At 23.5% G+C, this 20,777-nt stretch overlaps 1 protein-coding gene across 1 annotated transcript in view; it reads left to right on the top strand.

The window, feature by feature from the left end:
• LOC107068007 (uncharacterized) overlaps positions 1-20,777 on the top strand; it is a 70,053-nt gene that overhangs the window by 44,378 nt on the left and 4,898 nt on the right. The window contains exons 4-6 of the mRNA XM_015323992.2: positions 246-364; positions 15,344-15,434; positions 19,820-19,876. Of these exons, the coding sequence (XP_015179478.2) occupies positions 246-364; positions 15,344-15,434; positions 19,820-19,876 (267 nt within the window). The remainder of the gene's footprint in view (positions 1-245; positions 365-15,343; positions 15,435-19,819; positions 19,877-20,777) is intronic.

Here is a 20,777-nt window from a genome sequence, read left to right as displayed (position 1 = left end):
GTAATTTTTTTTCAGTCAAAACTGTTTATACACGTATGTATGACGGGTTGCCAATCTTTCGGGCAGAAACAAATTCCGTCCCGACAGATGACGCTCGTAAGCAACATTTTCAAAGCGTGTCTGGAGGGTTGCATTCATACAGGCTCACGCGTATTTTTATAATAATTACAAAGAAAGTGAATAATAAAACACTTTGAAAAAATGTTTATAGAACAAATCTAATTTGTTTTTCTTTTCTATTTCAGGTGACGGTACTGTAAGTTTTGAAGAATTCGTGGAGATCGTCAGCAATATCGGTGACGAAAATTCTGGAACTTCTGTAGATCAGGATCAAGAGGAACAAGAATTACGAGATGCATTTCGTGTAAGTTTTTATTAAATTAATTAACCAGAAAAAAAATAATTTCACAAAGTTCATAGGAAGAAGTAGCAGTGTACGTGTAAAGTCATCTACTGTAAAGATTATAGAAAGTGTTTGTGTAAAATGTTGATTCTTTTATAGGTAAACGGATAGTAGATGGTTGTAGTTTGAAAAGGGTAGGAAAAAGGGAGAAATATTCACTTGTGTTTCCTTCCTTTTTCCTTTTCATACTTCTTTTCCTTTCCCTTTGCTTTTCCTTTACGTGTCTGGGCTAGGGTATAAGATGCAACGCTTTCGTTCGAAAAGAAAAACGCGGAAATTCAGCGAAGTGCACGACGTATACGCCTCATTGAATGTTTTGCAACCACATCATTCATCGGTTTTCTATAACTCAGGTATTTCCTTCTTCTCTTTCGACCACAGATGCTACCAATTTTCCTATCTCAAATAAAACGTGTTCGTGCCAATGGCTTATTGTCCGATCTTATTGATCGATACATTTTCAAACCCATTTCTAAAATGTACACTTTATTTTTTCTATTATTTTTATCACATAGATCGTACAATCTATTACTGATTTGTAAGATTTATTTCAATATTTTTAATGATATGTCTTTTAACGATTATTATTTTCATAATTGACTTTTCATTATCATTAATATCGAAATTTACATGTTTGATTTCTGTTTCCTTTTTTTTTTTTATATTTTTTATTTAAAATGATATTTTAACTCATGCATCGCATCAAATAATTTCTCTTCATTTCCAATAAATTCTTTGACATATTATTCCATTTTTCTTATTTACTTAATTAATTTATTCATAAAATAACATTTTTCACAATTCTTATCATCAATCCTGCATCGATTATATTGCACTCATCAGCATTTGTATTTTACTTTATGCATTAATTTCTCATTAATAATATATATATATATATATAACGAGTAATTTCTAGAAAAGCTCGTAATGATTTAAAAAGAGATATTTAAATACATATAGAAAATGTTGAAAAATGTCTATTATAATTATTATAGGAAAATTGAATAATGTTGCTTATTAAATTGACCCTTTAAATATAGTTTAAAAAAGATTTCTTTTCTTACGGGGGACAGTCTAATAAAAAAGATCAGAAAGATAATAAAAAATGGACTTTAATCTCTTATTGTGTTGCTTCTCAGTATAATGTCACCAAAGAAAGGGGGTGTGGGTGTGGGTTTGGGTGGTGTGTATATTTTCTAACGTTAACGTAAACCTCATGAGTTTTATCTGATTTTTTTCTTGACTTTAAAATGCACGTTGATATGAATAAAAAAAAAAAAAAAGAAGAAAGTTAAGGAAAAGAATATGCACACGATAATGGTAGTTGTTGGTTGTTGTGAGATGAAAACCATTCCTTCTTTTTCTTTTTAAGATCCATGTTAAATTGCATAGAAACTGACGCGTGAACAGGGGTGAGAAACCTTGGGAAGTATTAAAATAATAATTAAAATAACTAATGAATTAAATTTGTATAAAAAAATTTTGATTGGATACTATACATTTCACGAATAATAATTAAATTAATATTTATTTTTTTTATTTTTTTTTTTTTTTTTACCCAAGTAAGGACTTACCAAGACTACGGACTTATCGGAAAGACCCTACGGACTTATCGGAAATTTTTTTATATAATTTTTATATAATTTTATTATTATTTTTGAATATAATTTACAAATATAATTTTTTAATATAGCTTATTAATATAATTTATAAATATTAAATTTAATATATAATATATAATAGTTATCTATATATATATATATATATATATATATATATATATATATATATATATATATATATATATATATATATATATATAATATATATTTATTTGTCATTCTCTGATTTATTATTATTTTTATTTTTATTGTTATTTTTATTGGTTCTATTACTATAAAGTAAAAGTGTGAAATGTGTTGAATGTAGAGACGTTCGTTAGTTTAAGTGAAAAAGGTCGTAACGTTGGAACACATTGCTGAAACGAAAGGTAAAACGTCGAAACTATTTCTATGGGAAGTTCGTTTCCTTCTTTTGTCTATGGTATGAATTGGTAAAATCAACTGACTTCTACATTGATTTCTTTATATCGTTGTGATCCACCCCCTCATGAAGTTAACACTCACGTATAGAGGAAGATTTTTTTGTTTTTGTAGTTTTATCTTATGATGTTTTCTTTTTTTTCAAAGTTACGTTAAGAATGTTTTTTTTTTTTCTTTTATCCAAAGCCATAGTTTCGTCAAGATTTCTTTTTAATCAAAGTTTGATTGCATCTGAGAGTTGTTTTTCATTCTTTATCCATAAATATTTGTAGAAATTAATTTTTGCAATTATTCTTTAGTTGTTTTAAGATACTGTTCGATATTATTTCGTTTTAATTTTCTAACATAAACCATGCCAATATTAAATGACACTTAAATAAGTTTGAAAATACTCTGTTTAAGTAATTTCATTTAAAAACAAAGATATATATATATATATATAAGGAAAAGTAGAAGAAGAATAAGTAGAATAAAAGATAATAAAAAGATAAAGAAGTGTATGCCTTGTTTTAAAGTACAAACCACGAACTAAGAGATTGAAGAATGAAAAGATAAGAAAAAAAAAAAAGAAAGATAAAAAGAAAGAGTAGAAAACTTTTCAAAGTGTGTCTTGTCGTCGTCTGTTGAAAAAAATTACGGAAGCTTTGTTTTAAAAAAAAAAAAAAGACCTTTGCCAATGCATTTTTCATATCCGTGACTTTTGAAACATAAGCTTGAAAAATTAGTATTAATAAAAAGCTTTTTTTTAATGTAAAACTTTATACAGTCTACGCTGTAAAAAAAAAAAAATAAAAAAAGGAGGAAAAAACCAAAAAATTTCGTTTGCAACAAATCCTTGCCATATTTTCTTCTTTTTTTGTTTTGTTTTTAGTTTAAAATCGAATTGTTAAGTTAACAAGTTAACAAGTATCATGCAAAACTAGTTGCATAAATAGAATAAGAAGAAAATGTTGTTGTAGTGACGTAAGAACTAGGATAAAAAAAAAGGAAGGGTGTTGAGGTTCTCAAAAGTTTTGCCATTGGTCTTTTTGATACTTAACGTTGAACGTTTGCAATATCGAAAGCTTGGATCAAAACTCAAACTTTTATCTTTTTTTATCCTCCCCCTTTTTTAAAGTTTCTTGCCAGTCATTCCAAAAGGATCAACCTTTTTTCGTTTTCTTTTTTTTTTTCCTTATACCAACCTACTTTTCACACCTTTCCTACAATTTCTCTTTCTTATTCAACTTTTCATGGATTAAAGAAGATGAAGATCAAAATTTTACGCGCATTCGAATACGAATTTAATTTAAATTGGTTTTTTATTTAAATTATATACAACACACAAATTGATTATTTATTACATTATTACATTCTTTTTCTTCGTATACTTTATTTTGTATTTTTTATATATATATATATTTTTTTTCCTTTGAAAAATTGGATATGGAAAATCATAAAGATTAAAATTTGTTAATTCGCTTTAAAAGCTCAAAACAGTGTCAACTTGATTATTTACAATGTTTTTATATATATATATATTTTTTTATACTTTGTTTTGTATTTTTTAACATATTTTTTATCGTTTGGAAAAATTTGCAATGGAAAACCTTGAAGATTAAAATTTGTTGAATCACTTTAAGCTCAAGACTTTTCAACCCACTAGATATATATTTCATTTTGTTCGATTTGTTCGATAAGGTTAAATATTGTTTGCTCAATTTATGATCCTAAAGGACTCCTATAACCGTGTTGAATTTAAACGAACTAGGTTTTCTGTCAACTTACTTAACTTAGTGCTTTTCCTTGTATAGACAAATCAAAGATTCGTATGCACGTTTGCATTACGACTTGTAAAGTTTAAATAGTACAACTAAAATTACATAAAGTTATCCAACCACGTAACTAGTTATTGTTACTATTGTTACTTAGTTTAAACTTTATTTATCTTATTTCGAAACTAAAACTATCTAAGACGACACGAAAGAGATATTCCGAACGAATGAACACAACCAATTTATTATAATAAAACAACTATATATAGAATGATATATATTATAAAATAAAAATACAATATAAATTTATATTATTATTTAATTTATTTTATAATATTGTATTATATAATATACTATAATATAATATTATAATATTATATAAAAAAAAAAATATTTAAAAATATAATAAAATATAAAAATAAAAATATAATATTATATTTTATAATATTGTAATTTATTATATAATATTAATTAATTTATAATATTTATATTATTATTATATTATTATTATTTATAATATTATTTATATTATTATATATAATATTATAATAATAATAATATTATTATTATTATTATTATTATTATTATTATTATTATTATTATATATATTATAATATTATTATATTATAAAATAAAAATATAATAAATATAATATAATAATAGAATATAATAATTAAATAATATATAAAATATTATTATATATATATATATGTATTTATATTTTATTTTTAAAAAATAATATTCGAGAGGTAGCTAACATTGATTTTAACATTGATTTTTTTTTGAAATAATATTTGAAAGGTATGAAACATATTTTGTAGCTACACGACTACTAATATTTGAGAAGTAATTAAAGATAATAATTCATATCGGAAACACCCTCTATATATATATATGTAGAACTAATTAACGTAGTCGTAAGGGACATTAAGAGTACCATAATCGGAGTTAGGAAGTTCCTCAACCCATCTAACACATTTAACCCATTCTCCATACCATGAATTGTATACGTAACACATACTGTAGTAGGAGTATTACGAAATACTATTTCCATTCTACGCTTGGTACAATTTAAGGAACGTACGTAACCCACCTGAAATGGGTACGAGTGCTTTCTAAATTTGGTCTGGTAAAAGAGAATGACGTCATAATTCTACTTGCATAAATGCCATTTTTATTTTATTTTATTTTTATTTTTCTCTGTGTGAGTGTGTGTGTGTTTTTTTTCTTTCACTTTTTTTTCTCGTAGGAACGAACGTGTTATCTCATTTCTATGAAAACGCTTGAAAAATTTTCGAACATTTTTCCTTCGGTTCAAAGAGAGTAAGAAAAAAGAAAAAGAAAAAAGAAAAAGAAAAAGGAAAAGGAAAGAAATAGAGGAAAAGAAAAAAAAAGGTTACTCGTAGGGAAACCTTTTTATAACCTCGTCCTATTGTATTCGCATAATATCGTACTTTACGAAGAAGTTTGAATATTTCAAGATGGATACGGACGTGCTAGGTACTTTGGAAAACGACTATAGAGAGAAAGATTCTAATTAATTCCTCGTTCTTTGATTAATGCATACGGTATAAGTAGATTTTTCTTTTTTTTTTTTTTTTTGCTTTAATCGACAATTTTTATTAAAAATATTTCATATTTCTTTATATTGTCTCATGTACTATTTTCTTTTTTTTTTTGTCGGTACGTTCAAAGAAATGTCTGTCTGACAAAAAATTGTATTAAATGTAAAATAGATTTTAATTCTAACGATATTAAAAAGATTCATGCTTGAAATTAATATAAGAAATTTCTTGTTTATATTTATATATGTATTTATATATATATATATATATTTATATATAATTTATTATATTTATATATTATTTATTATTATATTATATATATTAATATTATATTTATTTATTATATTATATATTTTTATTATTATATTAATTAATAATTATTATATTATAATTAATTATTAATAATTATTATATAATTATATAATTATATAAATATATATTATTATATTTATTTATTAATTTATTATATTTTATTATATATATATATATATATATTATATTTTTTATATTTATTTATTATATTTATATATTATTTAATATATATTATGTTTATTTATTATATAATATATAAATTATTTAAAAAAAATAAAATATAAATCTATATAAAATACCCTATTTATATATAGGATGATTCCATTATAAATTATTACCTTTAATTACTCTACTCAAATATTAATAGTCTTATCTAAAAACTATGTTTCATACTCCTTTGGAATATTATTTAAAAAAAAAAATATATATATGCCAAGGGTAGGCGCGTAGGTGTAGGTTTTTTTTAACGAGGGTGTAGAATAAAATATTGGAAAGATGCAATTGGAAAAAAAAGAAAGAATAAATGAAAGAAAAAAAATAATATCGTATGTTATATATATATATATATATATATGTGCATGTATATATGTACGTAGAAAACATTGGGGAAATGTTTACTTTCGTTTGAAATCGCGAAACGAACAAAATCCGATTCTATCGTTTTCTCCAATCCAATAATCCGCTTCGATGCATGATCCTTTCTCACGTTAGTCTTGATTTTTACCTTTCCATGGAATATGTTCTCAATGTGCCGTCATCTTCTTATTGGATTCTTCCTTTTATAAACTCAAATATGTTCTTATAAAACTGTCACGTATTCTTTATATATATATATATATATATATATGTATAGATATCCTTTTTTTTATTTACAATTTTCCATTTCAATTATTTCTTTTATCGTAGATTATTTAATTTTTTTTTTGTAAATTTAAATTACATTTATTCATTGCACTTCTTTGAATGCAATTCTAATTTATTCGAATTATTTTAAGATGCAATTGATATTTTAGATTTGAAAAATATCCTGAAAGTTGTAGAATTGAATAAAAATGCATCAATTAAGAATTTATTTACCAAATCAATTTATTTGAACATTTTAAAGATGCAATTGATATTTTAAATTTGAAAAATATCCTGAAAGTTGTAGAATTGAATAAAAATGCATCAATTAAGAATTTATTTACCAAATCAATTTATTTGAACATTTTTAAGATGCAATTGATATTTTAGATTTGAAAAATATCCTAAAAATTGTTGAATTTAATAAAAATGCATTCATTAAGAATTTATTAACCAAATCAATTTATTTGAACATGTTTAAGATGCAATTGATATCTTAGATTTCCAAAGTATCCTAAAAATTGTTGAATTGAAAAAATAAAATGCATCGATTAAGAATTTATTAACCAAATAAATTTATTTAAACTCTTTCAAGATGCAATTGATATTTTAGATTTTCAAAGTATCCTAAAAATAGTAGTATTGAATAAAAATGCATCCATTAAGAATTTATTAACCAAATAAATTTATTTAAACTCTTTCAAGATGCAATTGATATTTTAGATTTTCAAAGTATCCTAAAAATTGTAAAATTAAAAAAAAATTATAAATCCATTTAGAATTTATTAACCAAATAAATTTATTTAAACTCTTTCAAGATGCAATTGATATTTTAGATTTTCAAAGTATCCTAAAAATTGTTGAATTGAAAAAATAAAATGCATCGATTAAGAATTTATTTACATTTGTTTTATTTAATTAATCTATTTAACATAAGACATATATATATATATATTGAAAAGAAAGATAGAAAGAAAGAAAATGAAACGATAACTGGGGTAATAATACAACTTAATTTACGTTTAAATATTCGTGAGAAAATATCATGTATGTTTAATTAACAAAATGAAACATACGTTTATATAAACCCGTTATCAACTTAAAACGATACGAAGTTTTAACAGAATATACAATTAATGCACGTTGAAAAATATTATTGTTTTCTTTATCATCTAATTTTGTTAATAATAATTCCATATTATTATTATTATCATTATTATCATTATTATTATTATTATTATTATTCGACGGAAAATCCTTCCGATATATTTTACGAGCTTCGTCAGTTTGTTATCTATACAATCACAGACACACACACACACACACATACGCACATTATATAATAAATATATATATATTTATATGTATCTGTACGAACAGGTATTAGAGATGGTACGTGCTTTCACGAAAATCTGCATCGAATTGCAAGATAAAAGAGAAAAACGTTTGAAATGGGGATAGTTGTTGCTAACCCCATATGCACCACGTTATACAGGTGTGCAACCCTTAGTGCATTGCATAGAAAAATATGTGTCACAAACCATTATACTACAATACATTCTAATGACTGAATATGCCTATTAACTTTAGTAAAGAACAGGGGGTGAGAGGGGGGGGAAGGGTTTCTCTACACTCTCATGTTGTTCCCTTTTCACCCTTTATATTTTTTTCCTTCCTTTTTTTTCTTTTTTTCTTTTTTTTTTTTTTTTTACATCAATCTGCTTCGTGTATAAGCTCCTTCCTACATCTTTTTTTTTTCTTCTTTTATTTTATTTTTCTTTTTTATGTAGAAGACCTCCTTTATATATATATATATATATGTTTTATAAAATTTTATTTTTCATTCCTGTGTGCATTTTATTAATGACATATATATTATTATTTTTATTTTTATTTTTATTTTGTTTGTACTTTTTATTTTCCACCATGTGAAATTATGAATAGAATTATGTGGTATATGGAGTTATTTTAAATTGTAATACTAATGCATTCAACTTATATAGTGTAGGAAACATAATGCATCAGATTTACTAAATCTTTATTTTTTATTTTGTTATTTTTTCTCATACCTATTTTATCGTTCAGTATTTTTCTTTTTTTTTGTTCTTTTTTATTTTTACTTTAACATGACAATTAACTACACTTATAGGGATCGCTCAATCATACGAAGTATACCCTTTTTTATTTTTTTTTTTTAATTTGTTCAATTTTGTCTAAACTCTCATTTATTTGCAGTATCTTCCTACGAAGATTTTTAATTTCTAAATGTATAAACTTTGTGTGTGTGTGTGTGTGTGTGTGTTTTGAGATTATTAATTTATTCTTGTTGATTATTTTATTTTATTTTATTTTATTTTTTTTTTTTTTTAAATAATTTAATTGAGAAGAAATTACGATGAAAATTTTGCATTGAATTTCATTCGCTCGCAAAGTATTTGACAGATATTTGTTAATTTTTGTGATTACTTGACAATACATTTTTAATGATTGATAATAGTAATAATAAATGAAAAAATAATAAATAAGTAATGATTGATAATAATAATAAATTATTTAGAATCATTAAAAATCAACAAATTTTACTGATCAATTAATTAATGAATGATAGAACGATGTAGCAAATAATTGAATCAATTATCTCACCTTTTCGTTTAACAAAGTTAATCGATTTTTATAAATAAAGTAGCACGTATCGCGTTAAGTACTTAATCGTATTTCCTTTAAAAGGTTGAATAATTCGTTGGTTAATAAAAAAAAAAAAAAAAAAGAAAGGAAAAAAGAACAAAAATTATCCATCAGATGATTGGGTGTTAATAAAAAACGGGGGAAACATTTTTTGTAATTTTAAACAGAAATGAATGATGACGATGATCCCTTAAGATCAAAAAAAGTTTTACTTTTGGAATAAAATAAAAAAAAAAAAAATTGGAGTGAAGGGTGGAAAAAGGATTGAACCTTAAACGATATTATGGTAATGATAAAGTGTTTATAAAAAAGAAAATTGGGTGTAAAATTAATTATCAAATGAAATTGTCAAAATAGAATGTTATAAAGTTTAACTTTTGGAATAAAATAAAAAAAAAGGGTTGAAGTTAGTTAGGTGGACTTAAGTTAAACCTTAATCGATATTTTACTTAAAACAATATGTGTTTACAAAAAAAAAATTTGTTATAAAAATTATTATGAAATGAAATTGTCAAAATAGAATGTTATAAAGTTCAACTTTTGGCATAAAATAAAAAAAAAGGGTTGAAGTTAATTAGGTGGACTTAAGTTAAACCTTAAACGATATTATACTTAAAACAGAATATGTGTTTACAAAAAAAAATTGGTTACAAAAATAATTATCAAATGAAATTGTTAAAATAGAATGTTATAAAGTTCAACTTTTCGAATAAAATAAAAAAAAAGGTTTGAAGTTAATTAGGTGGACTTAAGTTAAACCTTAAACGATATTATACTTAAAACAGAATATGTTTACAAAAAAAATTGGTTACAAAAATAATTATCAAATGAAATTGTCAAAATAGAATGTTATAAAGTTCAACTTTCGGAATAAAATAAAAAAAAAGGGTTGAAGTTAATTAGGTGGACTTAACTTAAACCTTAAACGATATTATACTTAAAACAGAATATGTTTACAAAAAAAATTGGTTACAAAAATAATTATCAAATGAAACTGTCAAAATAGAATGTTATAAAGTTTAACTTTTGGAAAAAAATAAAAAAAAAGGGTTGAAGTTAATTAGGTGGACTTAAGTTAAACCTTAAACGATATTCTACTTAAAACAGAATGTGTTTACAAAAAAAAAATTGGTTATAAAAATAATTATCAAATAAAATTGTCAAAATAGTATGTTATAAAGTTCAACTTTTGGAATAAAATAAAAAAAAGGGTTGAAGTTAGTTAGGTGGACTTAACTTAAACCTTAAACGATATTATACTTAAAACAGAATATGTTTACAAAAAAAATTGGTTACAAAAATAATTATCAAATGAAATTGTCAAAATAGAATGTTATAAAGTTCAACTTTTGGAATAAAATAAAAAAAATAAAATATTGGAGTGAAGGGTGAGAAAGGGATTAAAAACTTGAAACAATATTATAATAATGATAAAGTGTTTACAACAAATTGGGTATAGAAGTTAATATCAAATGAAATAGTCGAAATAGATTGTTATCGAAATTTGTGGGGTGTATTGTCTTATCTTATATCGACGATTAAAAGTTTAAACGTTAAAGGGTTTAACAAGAAGGGTTCAGTGGTATTACTAACATCGGGGTCATGCTATCGTGTTCGTATTGTACTACACAAAGGTCGATATTTTAATCTCCGCGACCTGGTCGTTGTGCCAGTAGACGATTGTTCCTAAAACGAGATAGAAGAAGAACAAGAAGAACAAGAAGAACAAGAAGAAGAAGAAGAAGAAGAAAGAGAAAAGGGTGAGAGATAGAAAGAGAGAGAAAAAAAAGAAGGGAAGGAAAGGAAAGGGAAGGAAAATCGAGCGAGGGTGAAATAAGGAGCGTGACGAAGATAAAATACGCAAAAAAGAAAAAAAAAGCTAACTCGTGAGGAAACATTAGGATACCACAAAAGTGGAGAAGGGGAAGGGTATTGGTTAGAGATAGGAACGTAAATTAGGCCCTTTTTGAGAGAAGGGAGTTAGTAAAAGTAAGAAAAATATGTGACTTAAGGAAAAGAAGAAAAAAAAAGTGGAGAAATTTTCAAAAAAGGGAGTAGGGAGTCGAAGGTTTTAGTAAAGCACGAATTGCAAAAGACAAAGAGAGAGAGAGAGAGTGTGAGAGAGAGAGAGAGAGAACAAATAAGGGTAAAAGTAAGGATAGGGATAAAAGGGATGGAGGATAGAGGGTGTGCAAATAAATATATCGTTTTGAAGCAAACGAGTAAAAAGGTGGGGAGGAACAGGAGGAGCAGGATGGAAAGGAAAAGTTTGGGGGAAGGGATGGGATGGGATGGGATGCTTGGAATTGGGTATGGAAGGGAGAAGAAGAAAAACAAAGCCGGTTAAGGCAAAGGGCATAAACCGCTGACGCGATATAAATACAACATACATATTCCCTTGCTGCTACGATTCCTTGCTGCTGTTGCTGCTGTTGGTATTTCCCCATTTTATTTCTATTGTTTCGTTTATCTTTTCCAGAGCTGATTCTCTTCGACATTTTCATGAACTATATTTCTTTTCTATATATATAGATACACATATATGTATATATATATATATATATATATACAAATGTAGGTATATGGAAAAATTATCTTGCACTTGTCAGAAAATATTACGATAAAAAAGAATTCTACCATTGAGTTATCGAGAATATGCCTTTTGGATTGATTTTAATTATTATGTTATTTAAATTATTTTATAATTTATATTTTTATTATTTCAAATTATTTATATATTTTATTTTTTTATTTTAAATTATTTATAACACTAAAATTATAATTATATAATATATTATATTTAAATTATATTATAATATAAATATTTTAAAAATTTGGTTGTTTTTATTTGTAATTTGTATTAGTCCTATTACTTTTACCATTTATTTTTTTGTTTTTGTTTTTTTTTCCAAATTTAATCTCTGATCATTTGTTAATATTTTTACACTGTTATTTCGATTATAAATTGAAGAATATACTTTAAATCTCGTTTGATTATTTCATTGGTTTTTAATACAATATAACTAACCATATTATTCGTTGTTAGAATTGTTAAGATATTTTTTGAAATTAAATGTTACTTCTTGGATATCAATTGATTTAATTAATTGGATCAATTGAAGATTCTCAAAATTGGGAAGTGCTGGAAGCTTGATACAAGTTTTTACAGTGTGATGTTTTTTATTTTGACGTCTAACAAGAATCTTTTCTTTATTTTTTTCTTTTTTGTTCTTTTATTTCTTTTCCTGATTCTTGTTTCGATGTATCAAACAGACCTCAGGCAGAATTTTGTAAGAGAATACTGGATATATCTACCTCGGGATACGTTTCTTTTATATCTTCATTTCAAAGATTTGACACCTTATATAAACACAGTTATATACAATATTTTTATATAAGCCGTTCACATGTCTAAACGATTAACTTCGTAATACGAAAAAGGTAAAAGTAAAGTGACAAGGTAGTTGGTTTGTAAAATATCTTTTTTTATAATATAAATTCAAATAAACCTTTTTTTTGTTTTTTTTTTTAGAACACACGAATATATATTATTACAAGCATGGGATTTTTATCCAGACCACGTATAATATTTTCTGTGATTTTATGATTTAAATGTGAGTATAATTTTGTCAGAAAAAAATCTCATTCAATTTTATTTGAAGTAAAATTAAAACACAGAATGTAAAAGAAATTTAATCAAAATGTTTAAACGTATTACGTAATTAATCTTATTTGTAATTTAATTGTATTTATAATATTATAATATTATTTAAAAAAATGTTACATCATTTTATTTAAAATCAAATCAAAACAAAATGTAAAAGAAATTTAAAACATAAGTATAAAACATAAGAAAAACAACAACATTATATTTATATTTATATATTTAGTTAAATATATAAATATATAATAATATAATATAATATAATATAATTATATATATATAAATAAATATATATAAATATATAATATATATTTATATTATTATATTTATAATTATATTATTATATATATATTTATAGTATACATTTATATATATTTATATTAAATAATTTATATTTAATAATATTGAATTATATTCTATTAGATTGAAATAAAATATAGATTTAAAATTAATATATAAAACATTTAAAAATTTTAATTTATAATTTATCAGTGACTACAGAGAATTACACAACGATTCCCAATTACTTTAATAAAATTGACCAAATCATTTTGATTCTTACCCTTTAAAATATTATTCATGTTTGAATAAGTTTCGACAAGCCTCCTTAAAAGTTACAACGAGCAAAATTCAGTCGTGAATTCAAACGTCTATGTTATTTAAACATCGAACACAGAAGACACCACCACCCTTACTATCCTTGTTCACACTAACTTGAGTTACTTTCGAGATAACTTTGACTATTTGAAGAAGTTTAATTGGTCGTGACCGTGCAATTAACAGGAAAGGTGGAATATCAATCTTTTGTTTCTTGTCAAGATACAAAACATATATACAAGTAAACTTTACTATTGCCAATTCATGATCGATTTCATTCGAGTGATTTTTTTGTTTTTGTTCTTTTTATTAAACTATGTTGAAAATGTTAGAATACAGATTGTTCATCTTGAATTTTCAAATAATTCATTAGAATTATATTTCTCATTTCCTTCGACGATGGTAGAAAACTTTCACTTTCGATCTTCAATTATAGAAACTCGAACAGAAATTTGATTGAGAAGATGCGAATCAATGAAGACAGAAAGAGAAAAAAAAAATATTAAAGTTTATACGAATAATGCGTATAACGTAATTATTTTTTCTACTTTTTTTTTTTTTTGGTTTCATTTTATATATTTATTTTATAATATTCTCGAATTTGATTTGGACGTTTTTGTAATTATAAAAACAAGCATCTTATTCTTTGAAAATGAAATAGTATTCAACGTGAAATGTTACAATGAACTTTTCTATTCGATTTTCAACGAACAATCAAATTTTATTTGAAAACTTCGTATCGTGTTTATATTTCATTCGCGATGATTAAACTTATTGAATTAGCCTTGCAGTTGTTGTAGTTGTTATAATATAAACATTGAGTTTATTGTTCGAACATCCATTGAAAAGTTTTCCCATAAAACAATACTAATGGTATAATGAAATATATATTTTATATATAATATATTATATTATATTTAATTTATTCTTTTTGTTGTTGTAAATAACCTAATACATTAATTAACAATACAGAATGGTAGTATTTTTCATATTTAATTTGTAATAAAATTTCAAAAATAATACGTCCAATTAATCCGATAATTTCGTTCATTTTTTTCACAATTCGTGTTATAACCAAATTCCGATTATGCAAATGGTAAAAATGATTTATAAAAAAGATAATATAGAAGAAAAACTTGTTCTCTGACCCAATATAAGGAAAGGTGGTGCACGTATTTAAAGTTTTCCAGTTGGAAAAAGCAGTATTACCGAAAAAAAACTACGAAGATATCTTTTGTTTCAAAGTAGTCTTTATATGCGCCTTCTTGTATAAAAGCTTTTTGTGTTACTTTTGTTTCAGGTAGGTTCTTAAAATGCATACAACACTTCCCATGTGTTACTTGTACGCACTCGCGTGAAAATATAAAAATAGAAAAAAAAAGAAAGAAAGGGTTATATCTTTTAGCTCACAGGTTCCATCATTAAAGCTGATCCAACCATTAACGTTTGAATTTTCACAAATCAATTTTCTATTTCAGGTGTTCGATAAACGTAATCGTGGTTACATAACTGCATCCGATCTAAGGGTTGTTTTACAATGCTTGGGTGAAGATTTATCCGAAGAAGAAAGTAAGTATAATCATTAAATATGTATTAAATATTTCATTAAATATTAATTTAAAACAAATTTGTTTAATGATTCAAATATGTACGGTAGAATTTTGTTGACGTATTTTAAGCGTGTTCAAAATTATTCAGATATTTGTAACTTTGTGGGATAGTAGTTGCAGTGGTGTTTGAAGGTACGCGTTTGACGAATAATTTTTTGTTTTTTAATGCTGTATCAAAATTTATAAAATTTATGCTGGTTTTTTTTTTTTATAGAACCAAAAAATCTACGATATTTTTTTACATAAAAATTTCGAATTAATTGGAACGGAATAATTCGTAAATGTATAATCCTAATATTTGTTCTATAATTATTATCGAATATAATGTAATTGGATAGCTAGATAAATTGAAATATATTGAAATAGATATACAGATAAAGAAATAGCGAGAAATCTAGTAAGGAATATCGCGTTAATTTCGCGAAGTAATTAGAGCTTACAAAGCACTGGTGCATAATTCTCATCAGTCTGAAGAGTGTGTAAAGTTCACTGTAAATGCAACTAAATATTCGCCGTAGTATGAGATCAATCCAGTTTCATTCGTAGATATTCAATATTTGAATATTTGCACCGGTGCCAAAATGAAATCCAATAAATTAATGATAACGATGTTATAGTATATGAAATCAGTTAAAATCACTTTCGTTCTTTGTGCTTTACAATTAGTCTAATCAAAAGAAATCTTTTGCATAAGAAATTTCTTAATAATTATAACAAATGAAATTACATTAATCATAGGTGTGCGATATGTAACAAAATAAAAATAAAATAGAATAATCGGTGTAATTGTAACAAATTTATTTATTATTCAAATTGAAGAAGTTTCAATATCCTTTACTCGAAAAATTAGTACAATCTTGGTAAAGATGTTTTTAGTGTTAAAACACTTCATGTATTACATGTGATTATTTGTGGTAACGTTCTCTCTAAATCGTGGTTTCCGTTAACGACATAAAGTATACCTCAGAGATATCCCTTTTCGTATTTATGCTTTAAGTGTTCCCGAACTTCACTTCCAGTTTTGGTATTTCAAGTATTCCCCAACGTGTATATTCCTTCCCCTTTTTGGAGAAACTCTTGGATCCTTTAATCTAGATGTGCGAAAACTTTTTCGTTATTTAAATATAAGACAAGTAGTATTAAATATAATACTGTGAAACTTTACTCACCCTCGTCAAAATATTTTTACAACTATTACTCCGTATTATTTATATATCGAGATCATTATATTTTTATTATTATTATAAATATTTTTATTAATTTTTTAGATGTTTTATTTATTATATTTTTCAAATGAAAACTTCTTTAGAATGTATACATGATTTTTTATTTTTTATTTCATATGAAATACTAAATATTATTCTAAAAATATGCATAAATTAATTACAATATTAGAGTTCAATTTTTATCATTATTTATAAAAATATTTGATTTGCAAACATTTTTTAGTGTTTTATTATTTACTTTCTATGTAATTGTTATAAAAATGCGCGCCTGTATGAATACAACCCTCCAGACACGCTTTGAAAATGTTGCTTGCGAGCGTCATCTGTCGGGACGGAATTTTTGTCTGCCCGAAAGATAGGCAACCCGTAATACATAGGTGTACGAACAGTTTTGACTGCAAAGAAATTCCGTCCCAGTAGATGACGCTCGCAAGCAGCATTTTCAAAGTGTGTCTGGAGGGTTGCATTCTTTCAGGCGCGAATTTTTATAATTAAATTAATAATTAAATAAATAATTATAAATTAAAGGTACAAATAATATTATAATAATATTATATAATAAATTATCCTCGAAAATTGTTTATTTAAAGGTTTCACTTCTAACTTGTGTGATATGCTAACATTTTTTTTGTGTTTATAGTTTTATATTATATTATTTATACATATATTCTTTTTCTTTTGTTTTTTTTTCAATTGCAAAATTAGTTTTAAATTTGCAAATGAATATTTTATATTTAAAAATTTTGATCTCTATAGATTTTGTATATTTCAATTGAATTAATGACACGTAAGAAAAGAAATTATTCAAGTGAATTCAGTGATAGTATATTATCGAATAGACAACAGTAACTTGTGAAACTTTTCAGCTAATTCGATTAATCGTATTCAAGATTATCTCGTAGTAAAGTTTCTTTTGTTTTCGAACTTAATTTATCTATCTATCTATCTATCTATTCCTATTCTAACGCATCCAATTAAAAGGCTTAAGGTTTTTTGCTTTCTCGAATTTCAGTAATTATAGTTACGTTCTTACTTAGATTCACGTTCACACAGAATTATCAGTAAAAAAAGAAATAATAGGATTCATTGAAATTATTGATGTTTCACGTAAATCTTTGAATTAAAAGGTACGATATTAATTAATTAGATGTTACCATGATTATAATATTCTTTCAAATGCAATATTCAATTTATTATCCCTACGATTTTATAATTATTTCGTTTGATTTGTAAGAAAAGTAATACCGTGTGACTTTTTCGCGATTAATAAAATCTATAATATATATAAAAATAAAAAAAATAAAAAACTAAATAATAGAATCGTCAAATAAAAAAAATTAATTGTTCAACGTTGAAAGGATAAGCGTTACGTGATATCAAAAAAAAAAAAAAATGAAAAAAAATGAATATACTTTTACAAATGAAATAAATCTTTTATCGATATATAAAACAAAAGATTAAAATGGAAAAATTGCAATGAGCTTTACGATTTGCGATAAAAAAAAAAAAAAAAAAAAATAAGAAAAAAAAAGAATGAAACAATACAAATTTAACCATGACATTTAATTCTTTAAATTAATTTGACACACAAAACTTGTAGGGGTTTAAAATGTTATATCTGTAAAAATAAATATTTAAAATGAAGTGTATTATTGTATAGAAAGAAACGTGTAATCGATATAATAATGAGATTTATAATTGATTTGATAATAATAATAAGACGTGACAGATGATGATGATGATGAATAAGTTTAGCGATTAACTGGGTACCATTAAACAACATCATATGTGTAACGTTACGCGAATCACTTTATCGTGGGTGAATTAGCGTAAGCTGAGTATGACGGGTCGACAATTTTAATTAGTGAAATATGATTTTTGCTCTACCTATTGAATGACATAGCGTCCAGTGTTATATTATACCTTCAACCCTGCATTGTCACATCACTTTCCAATTACGACAATTAATCGGCATGAAATCGTGCCACCGACAAAACGTATGCTCGTTATTAACAACTTTTCAGAATAGAACCCTTCTCTCTCTCTCTCTCTCACTTTCTCTCACTCTTTTTTTATTTTTATTTATAAACGAGTTAAATGATTTTTTACAGTTGTCAAAAATTTCGAATAAATTTAGGAATATTTTGTACATCGTACATTATATATATACATATTATTAGGTTTTTATATAAAGAAAACAATGTAGAAATATTTAATTAATTAATTTGATTTACATTTTTTTATACACGAAATTATATTATTTTATATATCTTTTATATATATAATTTAATTTTACTAATAATTATAGTATTTCAATATTATTATTAAAATATTGTAATAAAATATAATATTTTATATATAATAATATAATATTTCGTGTATATATAATCTACAAATTATATAATCACGTTTTTATATAAAAAAAGAACAACAAAAACAGTGTAGAAATATTTAATTAATTAATTTAATTTACATTTTTTTATACACGAAATTATATTATTTTATATATATATAATTTAATTTTACTAATAATTATAGTATTTCAATATTATTATTAAAATATTGTAATAAAATATAATATTTTATATATAATAATATAATATTTCGTGTATATATAATCTACAAATTATATAATCACGTTTTTATATAAAAAAAAGAACAACAAAAACAGTGTAGAAATATTTAATTAATTAATTTAATTTACATTTTTTTATACACGAAATTATATTATTTTATATATATATAATTTAATTTTACTAATAATTATAGTATTTCAATATTATTATTAAAATATTGTAATAAAATATAATATTTTATATATAATAATATAATATTTCGTGTATATAATCTACAAATTATATAATATAACTTTTTTATATATAAAAAAATCTACAAATATAATTAATTAATTTAATTTGTATTTGTATTTCTTTTTATTTTTATAAATAAGTTTTCGAATATTTAATTAGTAATATAATTTCGTGTATATAATCTATAAATTATATAATCACGAGTTTTATATATATATATATATAAAAAAAAAAAAAACTGTAGAAATATTTAATTAATTAATTTGATTTGTATATTTATTTTTTGTAATTGTTTTTTTTTTTTACAGTTGAAGATATGATCAAGGAGGTTGACGTCGACGGGGATGGTCGAATAGATTTCTATGGTAAAAAATGTGTTATTCCTATTTTTCTATTTTTCTTTTATTTTTTTTTCTATCATTTTTGCAACAGCACGTTCACTTTGTATGCAACCGTGCAAAGATATAAAAGAAAGAAAAGAAAGAATGAAAGGTTTTTATATATATAAAAAGAGCTCGATTTTCTGTTAGCCTTTTTCTCTTCAAATAAGACCCTATCGTCGTGAATAATACTCTTGACGATGATAGATCCAATATATTTTACAAAAAGAGCTTGAACAATCTTTTCTATTCTTGAAGAACCGATTTTCCATGAATATATATATAAAAAAAAAAAAAAGGTTCATATAAATGACTTACGTGCTGATAAAGAGAAACAAAACATTTTCTAAATGATATTTTTATTTGAATATTGTATTATTATATTTATCAATTATTCACAAATAATTATGGATATTTGTTTTATTTTTTTTTTTGATCGTTATCTGAAAATATTAATAATAATTAAAAAAAATAAAACTTAATTATTTATTTCTATAGTTATGTTAAATATAAAATAAAAATAAATAATAATTATTTTAAATATTCATTAATTTTATGAATATTTTTAATATTATTAATATCTTAAGTTAATAAAATTAATTAAATTATAAGTAATATTTAAAGTAAATATTATTTATCTTGATCTTAAGATATTAATAATTTACAAATATAATAATTAATTATTTATTTTTATAGTTATATTAAGTAAGGATAAGGATAAGAAGTTTATTTCAGGTATACCCTTTTAAGGTGTTTACCCCGAAGGCCCCCCTACATGTTCTAGTTATATTAAGTATAAAATAAAAATAAATAATAATTATTTTAAATATTCATTAATTTTATGAATATTTTTAATATTATTAATATCTTAAGTTAATTAAATTAA

The sequence above is a fragment of the Polistes dominula genome, unplaced genomic scaffold (genome assembly GCF_049000335.1).
Source record: "Polistes dominula isolate Pdom_NZ unplaced genomic scaffold, Pdom_raw_medaka contig_17, whole genome shotgun sequence".
Lineage (NCBI taxonomy): Eukaryota > Metazoa > Arthropoda > Insecta > Hymenoptera > Vespidae > Polistes > Polistes dominula.
This window is presented reverse-complemented; position numbering and strand designations above follow the sequence as displayed.